This window comes from Egretta garzetta, unplaced genomic scaffold, assembly GCF_000687185.1.
Source record: "Egretta garzetta isolate BGI_Z169 unplaced genomic scaffold, ASM68718v1 scaffold10, whole genome shotgun sequence".
Classification (NCBI taxonomy): Eukaryota; Metazoa; Chordata; class Aves; order Pelecaniformes; family Ardeidae; genus Egretta; species Egretta garzetta.
Window position 1 is genome coordinate 49,012 of NW_009258268.1, and position 8,374 is coordinate 57,385.

Here is an 8,374-nt window from a genome sequence, read left to right on the forward strand (position 1 = left end):
ATATTAATAAATCTTGCATATCTATTTTGCTGCAATATGTTAAGCTAAAATCTTTGGTATTTCAGATGTTGCATTTAAATCTTGTTATTTTATTATATACTTGAGTGTATTTCTAATTTGTTTTTTGATTTTGCTAAATTTGTTAGAATTTTACTTATTGAAGTGATAAACGTGAGGATTTTTTTGTGGGTTGGTGGTTTTGTTGGGCTTTGTTGTTTGTTCGTTAGACTTAATGTGACTTTAAAACAATTCCTTAGTATTTTATAGTAAATTTCCTTTTTTTTCATCCTACAGCTACAAGCTTCGGTATAGCTTTGCCAGCTTGGATTGTGGATCAGAAAAATTCAATTTTGGTGAGTCAGCTTACTTAGCTCAAGATTTTAAGGTTAACTTTCAACTGTTCACCTTAAAATGTTCATGCTTAATACTGTGCATTTTAGTCAAAAACGTAGTTAATAACACTTTGGTCCAAACGCACATCTTTGAAGCAAATTTCAGGAGTCACGAGTGGTGGAGTAGCTTAAATCTAACCTTTGACAGTGAAGTATTAATATGCTTGGAAGGATCTCATTGCAATGGTAATGAGGTGGTGCTGTGGTCACCCCTGCTCCAAAGTGTGTGTTTGCTGTTGCAAGGAAGCATATATGGAACTGTTCACTGGATTTCTGTAGTTCTGTGTGACAGTGGACTTATTGCACATCGGGCCACAAATCTGCTTTTTGGACAACGGTTCCATTTGGTTTGCTAGTGATGCTGTAATCATACAGTGTCCAAATGTTCTTTGTGTTGCATTTGTTGCTGCAAAGTATTTGGCTCACCCGCTTGATTTCTTTTAATGCTGTAATCATCTCTGTCCACTGCATCATAGTTTGGCTGCCAACTCTTTAATTATTAAAGAAACCCACCTGAGACAATGTGTGGATGATTTAAAAGATTACTTACACTAAACTGATACTCCTTATTTAAACCCTGCCCAACTGATTATATTACTTGTAAGTTGTTCTTCAGAAATAATGACAAGTATTAATGCAATAAGCTTACATTAATTTGTAGTAGGCTTGTGGTAAGACTACTTGACTGTATTTTAGAATAAAGGTTAAACAAGAGTGGTATTAAGTGACTGAACTATCTCATGCAGTATGTTTCATAATTTTCCTCTAGGTTTTGCTTGTATATGGATTAGCATTTATGGTTATTCTTCCAGTTGTTGTGGTAAGTATTATCTAATTAATATTCTACCCTCTGTAACCAAGCTGTAAACAAAAGCTCTCTTAGACATAAGTAGAGTTGCTCATTCTTGCCTTTCATGGAGAGAGCAAGCAAGTGAGCTTTTTTTTTTTTAATGTGGTTGTTTTCTCTGAAACATTTCTTTGAAATATTTATTTATGGAAAAAGTGTAGCTGCTGCAGAATTTAAAAAAAAAAATGCAGTGCCATAATAGGGAAAATATTAGATATCACAAGAGTTATGTAATTTGTCTCGTGCCTTCTGTCATTCATCACATGAAAAATTAATATGATGCGATGAGCTCGAGAGTACATTCCATGGTGTTACTGTAGAGCTAAGACTGAGATGTGTGTAGCTGGTGGTACTAGAGTGATTACTGAGTGTGGAACAGGTTGTTGATTTGGTTTCTCCTGGCTGCCTTAGTTTTCGTAACTTCAGTTTTTATTGATCTTCTGTATATTGTGAGATGTCTGTCCTTGAGATTTCTGTGTGTGAGGAGTCAATTGCTAGGTGAATGGTATTTCAGGGCTTGGGTTTGCCCTACGATACTGCTTTTGAACAATGTCCCTTATCCAGTGATTGTGCGTTTGGGGTATGGCATGAAGACAGGTTCAGAAAATTGACACCTGGAAACCTTCATGCTCTTGGGAAGAAGATTTTCATCTGAGGTGTCCTGGGGTCTTGGCAACTGCTTGCATTGCTGTGTGTGGAGGCTCAGCCAGGCATTATCCCTTCTTTTGAGACTCTTTCTGTATAATTGAAGATTTCGTGGAGAAAATTAGATGCGATTTCAACATGAATAAGGAGTCTAAAATCCAGGGTACAATGTTTACGTATTTTTCCCATCTTTGCTTTTAGGTTTCAGTTGGTATCTGTTGGTGCTTTTTTGTATACATGTACTTTTAGTGATTTATACAATGTTTATCATAGCTCAAGTGAAAGTAAACATCCTTTTTGTTGTTATGAACAAGTGTCCTGAGCAGAGAGAAAAAATAAGCTGCCTCTGCTTGCCTGTATATCAGATGTAGACTTCTGCATTCAGACTTGTCACTGTAGATTTCTTTTATAGTCAGTGAAGAGGAATAGTCATTTTTATGGAGCAAGTTATTTTATCATTTCATTCTAAAGTAGACACACAAGATGATTCATGCCTTTAATAGGCCTGTTTATTGATTCATAAAAGAGAAAGGAGACAAAATTAACTACTGTGTAGCCATCCTATATCTGAGATAGGCATCTAAAATAAAGTAAAGCTAGTTCCACCCTTTGAATCCAGATCAACAAAAAAGGAAAATACTGATATGTAGCTCTTCCTAGACCTCCACTGACCTAAATAACGTTCTGTACATGAGGTGAGAGAGGCAAGCTGTATCTGCAAAAGCAGTTACGGCAGCCTCTTTTGTGTAGATTTGGGCTAGCTATAGTTACATTTTTCTTCCAGTACCTATACTTTCTGATATTTGAAAGATATGGGGTTATAATCTAAATTTTTCTGCAGAAAAACTTTAAAAAAAGTTGTGTACTATTTTGTGTCAGGGTTCATCTATTCATGGAAGAATCAAACATAAATTATTAAAAAAAAAAAAAAGTTTATGGGGAGCCAGTCTTAGAGCACGTCCCAAATAATTAAGTAAAATGCTGAGTTCTTGCTGTAATAGGGGAATTTACACTATTGCCTATTAACTTAATTGTAGTAAGTGTCACTTAACTACTTCTTGTTACTTTTCACTTGTGATACATCTCAGTCTACTGTAAAGCTTAAAGGGAGGAGATTAATGAACAGACCTAGCACACCATCTTTCTTAGAATATATTCTGGAGTACAATAACTGTACAGTGAATTCCATAAGTTGAAGTCACTGGTGTAATGCTAATGAGGGAATTATTGGAATGTTTCTGAAGGTTTGGAAAACTTTTTCTGTCAACCTGATGGCTTAATTCTGAAAACTTGCAGTAAGGGCACCGGGCCACCTCCAGATTCCCCTTCTGAAAAGCATTTTCTGTTCTTAGTTTGGCCTTGGTCTGCCTAAGCTGAATTTGATTTGAATGCTGTGTTGCACAGTAAGGAATTATCCTGTATATAGAAAGTGGTAAATCCAGTGCGTTTACTGTTTGGTGGATTCACTAAAACACCACCACAAATAAAGCAAGCAGTGTATATGTGTGTGTGCAGTGTGTTGGGGGAAGTTCTCTAGGCTAGAGATCATCTAAAAACTTTAGCAACAGATTCTTTTGGATGAATATATTGGTATCCTTTTAAAATTTATGTCAGCAAATATTTTTTGTTTCCCTCTCCGTTCTGAAATTTGGTTGACCTTAACGTAGGTAAAATCAGTTGGGCTGAGTCATCTGGTTATGAACAGATATGAAGTGATCCAGCATAGCTGTTTCAAAGCTTCATCATAGCTGATGTCAGTTTGTTATTAAATGTCTCAGGGTTCCTGGTGGTACCGATCAATACGATACAGCGGAGATCAGATTCTCATCCGGACAACTCAAATATATACCTATTTTGTCTATAAAACACGGAACATGGACATGAAACGTAAGTAAAGGCATTGGGAAATGCTGATGTGTTCATCTGGAAATGTCACTCTGCTCATGTTAAAAAGCTGCTGCTTTATAAGCCTGTGTTAGGTTAAAATAACATTTTTGGTTCTGCTAGAGTGTTTTTAAAAACTTAAGTTTTCTTACAGAGTATTACAAAATGAAGTATTTGGGAAAGGGAGTTATATAGATCTATGTTTATGTCTGTCTGTCTATACATGGGGAAAAAAAAAAGAAAGAAAAAAGATACTGTATGTTGGGAAAAACATGCTGACCTGCCTGTAGTCCTGATTTACTATGTGGCCACTAGGAGCACAACCTCTATCTGTGTGGTTTTTTCTGTTAGCGTGACAAAGTAGGCTTCGGGAATTTTCTAGGGGCTGTCATAAAATTTTTGTATCACCAAAGAATGAAATAGCATTTCTGGTTCTCTATTCTTATTTGTTATGTTGTAGCTAAATTTCCATTTAAAGATTTTGCTCCCTATCAATTTCATGTTACTTTGTTACTCATTAATAGTTTTTGATATACTAATTTTTCTTGTCTGCTCACTTCTAAACAAATAAAAAACCCTCTTTTCTGGGTAAATCTGTAGATGCATTATTTTGGTGCAGAATTGGATCTCTCAGTTTGGAGGCTGGCATGGCCTGAAAAATTAGCATGGTATTAGTTCTAGATTGGAATTTACTAGATTGCATGCTCGAAGCAATTGAAAAACAGAATAAAAAAAAAGCCCCCAAACCCTCTAAAAAGGGTTCATAAATATATTCTCTCACTCCTTTAAATTGCACTGTTGTTCAGCTTTAGATTTGCTGGAAGATTGGTGGATTCATTTGCTCTTTAAACATCCTTTTCCTACCAAACAGAAATGCTTTGCAGATAATCCAGGAGGTGTAGGAGATAAGAGTACAGAAATATGCTCGCTTTCTAGTCACAGCACACATATATTTGTGTGTGGAATTAATTTAGACCAGTTTATGCTCTCCACCTTGTCATACGCTTTTTCCCCCTCTCCAAACAGCTAGGTGAGAAAGGAGGAATGAGAGTAGGTGAGACTTCTTTAGAATCATAGGATCCTAGGTTGGAAGGGACCTCAAGGATCATCTGGTTCAGCCTTTCTAGGTAAGAGCACAGTCTAGACAAGATGGCCCAGCACCCTGTCCGGCTGTGTCTTGAAAGTGTCCAATGTGGAGTCGTCAATGTTTAAGGAAATCACTGCAAACCTGGTTTCTTCTTTTTCCAAACTTGTCAACAGTAGATTATTTCATGTTCAACCTTGCTCAGAACCATAGCTTTGAGGCTTGCCCTGTCTCTCCTACAGATTGGTTAAAAAGTTAACCCTGAGCTTAAGTGGCCTTATTTAAGGACCTAACACTTTCAGGGAGCCTTGGGGTCAGAGGTAGGTCAGTTTTTTCCACTGAGGTCTGTTGTGCAATCGAATGAAAAATGATGTGCAGCTGAGGTGGCTTAGACAAACCACACAGTGGTCAGGTAAGGCTTTTGCTTGGCTGCACATTCCACAGTGGTGAGGTACCAGTGCCAAAATGCAAGGCTTAAGCCTGGGCAAATGTAATCAAGCTGGGGTAGGGAAATGGTGAGACAAATCTGCATGACTTGTCTTGTGTTAGATTTTTTTGTTGTTGTTGTTGTTTTTCAGGCTTCGGGACAAATGCGTTTTTTAAACTTCCTTTCCTGAAGATTCACACTTGTTGATCTTAAATAATAAGAAACTATTTATAGTTGTCTGAAACTTTCATAGGCTCTCCTCAGGAAGTAAATAGATAATTGAGAACGGAAATGAAAACTGATGCTTAGGGAACTTGAACTAGTTGTTAGTAGGTGGAATTCAATGAGCACTGCAAGTAGGCAAAAATAACTGACTTGCTCCGAAAAGAACTAGCTCAGATCTTAAGAAAAAGTTATTTTAACTGGAGCAGGTCATGAGTGAGCTTCCTCTTATTGTCTATGGCCGAGGGGTCTGATATGTTCATGAGCAGAAAGCTCATAATGGGGCTAAAATATCTTATTGTGTAGGTCTTTCATCTTAATTACACAATAGAATGTTTTGAGGTAGTATGGATTTTCCTATTCACATTAGGAAAGGAGCAGTCCATCATCTTCATGAGATTTGTTTGAAGGGGTATTTATTGACCTGCTTTTCTAATAATTAAAATTTTTTTGTGAATTTTCAGTGCTGACTGCACAGAAAACTGAGTTGAAATTTTATCCTTCCTGCCTCCCTCTCCAGCACACACGTTGTGGTGCAGCCGCAGGCACGTGAATTGCTGAGAGGAGTGGTTCTGTGAGCCTGCAGAAGTTGCCAAACTGCTGTGCGGTGACATCTGCCAGTCTAAAGAAGCCTAACTATGTTTTTGTAAAGACATTTAGAGTCGACTGCTGAACTTGATGCCATGCAAAATGGAGCCTTGAGCGATGTCTTTTGTCTTGTGCCAGGCATTGGTTCTTGCCTCCTTTGCCCTGGGGCAGTAGTAGCTGATCCACTACATAGAGAACATGGATATTTGTGGTGGTTGGGGGAAGAGTGGGAATAAGTTTTACGGCGGAGGGTTCTTAAGAAATCTCTCAGTGGCATAGAGTATTGCTGACCTTTTTCTCTGTCTGCCTCCAATTATCTTTGCAGGGCTTATCATGGTGTTAGCAGGGGCATCCGAATTTGATCCTCAGTACAATAAAGATGCTATGAGCAGACCAGCAGACAACATTCAGATACCACAGGTTAGTTGTATCCAGAGATATTATTTGTAAATAACTGTGACCCCTTCAAGGGAAGAGGGTGCTTCTAGGTGACCAGCTGACAGAATACAAGTTCTGAAGGCATTAATTTTGTTGAGAGGCAACTGTATCCCTTCAGAAATAGGAATTAAAACTAGACTTGATTTAATTATTTTAAAAGAAAAGGTAACATTAATTGGTAATAATGCTTAGCTTAAATGGAGTCAGTTTAGTATATAGACTGCTGAGTTTGGTTTCTGTGGAGGGGTAAACTAAATAGGGAATTCGAGTGTCAGTCCTTAAAAATTTTGAGTATTGATATAAGGTGGTGATCGCCATTTGATAAAGTTCTTTTAACATATTTAACCAGATCTGTGTTAATGATTTAATGCTGAAATAAAATTATTATCTGATGTCTGAACTAACAATGTCTTTATAATATTATAAAGATTCCTCCATGAATGTCTGTTTCCCTCTGGTTGCCTTTTATTTTCATTTCTACTCAGTCTTCCCAACAGAGATGCCATAATGCATGCTGTGGCAAATAATTGTTGCTAACAGAGTTTTAGGAAGTCTTATTTATCAGAAACTAACACCTTGGTTTTAAGAAGTTTAAAGCACAGTATACAAAATGCTCCAACGAAAATGTTTCAAATTTGCAAAATGAGGGGGGGTAGTCACACAGATTTAACTTTTGCATGCACACAATTGAATTTTCGAGTTGTAAATGTACTTTCATGTCCTAAACATAAAGAAAGAAAGACTGGGATACCTCTTAATTGTCTTTGTCTCATAGAAATTCTTTATCATCTTGTGGACTTCAAGAGAAGGAGCTGGAATTGTGGTTAGGTGAGGGTTTTCAGCAGTGGGAGCACATGACTGGAAAAGATCACCTTGATCATCAGTTCTCCTCCTGTGCTGTTGCAAGCATTGGCATTGCGCAAGCCCTTTATGTTTAATCATCCTTTATTTAAAAGGCAGTCAAGCCTCCTGTAACTATATCCTACTGAGAAGCTGTTCCAGAACTTGCTGTTCTAGTGGTTAGGAGTCTTGTTTGTGACCAATTTATAGCCATGGATTTTGTCATCGTTATTCTTGAGTCTAAATGATTCTTGTTGTGTATATCCTTAATGCATTTATAGAGAGAAGCGATAGCCCATTTGTTCTCTCTTTGTCTTCATTTTGCTAAACTAGAAAAGCTGCTGTCTTTTAATCCCCTCTTTCCCCAAAGGCTCTCCATTTCCCTTATCCTGCTACATGCTGAATAGGGTACTGTCCCCAGTTGATGTATTTGAATTTTACATTATTTTGTCTGTGCAGAATTATCCACAGTATTCCATGTTAAGTCTTAGCATTTCCTTAGTTGGTAGCACTGCTATCCCTGTGTTTCTGCAGGGAATAACTTTCAGCATGCTGTTTTCCACAGCTGTTTCATAGGGTGGCTTAATACAACCATTGTGGGATTGCTGTTTTCCGGATTTCTCGCATCTTGTATATGCCTGTTTTCCAGCTAACAAGCTCCCATGTTCAAGCTGCAGTTCTTGTTAGTATGCAAGTGCATGACCTTGCATTTTATACTGTTGGGTTTTGTTCCATTTCTAAAGCTGCAGTCATCAGTGTCATCTGTGTTCTTTTTTCCTTAGTGTATAGCAGTACAAGTCTCCAAAGCATCGATACAGAAGGGCATTGCTAATAATTTTTGTTCATGTATCGTGCTTTTTGGGCCATGATCGTTGTTCCCATTTTTATTTCACTGTTTTGTCATAAACCCAGTATTGATACCTTTTATAAAAAGTTTTCTCATCGAAGTTTTAGTTGTCTTGGTCTGGTGTTATACCAGGATGTGCTTATAAGGAACTTCTCGTTAG

The 8,374-nt window shown here is 37.5% G+C and overlaps 1 protein-coding gene across 4 annotated transcripts in view; it reads left to right on the plus strand.

Moving 5' to 3' along the window:
* The window catches only part of SEC63 (SEC63 homolog, protein translocation regulator), a 42,059-nt gene that overhangs the window by 10,997 nt on the left and 22,688 nt on the right, over nucleotides 1-8,374 (plus strand). For all 4 annotated transcript variants that reach the window (XM_035888779.1, XM_035888771.1, XM_035888768.1 and 1 more), the window contains 4 exons: nucleotides 295-353; nucleotides 1,162-1,212; nucleotides 3,663-3,771; nucleotides 6,415-6,509. In XM_035888779.1, the coding sequence (XP_035744672.1) occupies nucleotides 295-353; nucleotides 1,162-1,212; nucleotides 3,663-3,771; nucleotides 6,415-6,509 (314 nt within the window). The remainder of the gene's footprint in view (nucleotides 1-294; nucleotides 354-1,161; nucleotides 1,213-3,662; nucleotides 3,772-6,414; nucleotides 6,510-8,374) is intronic.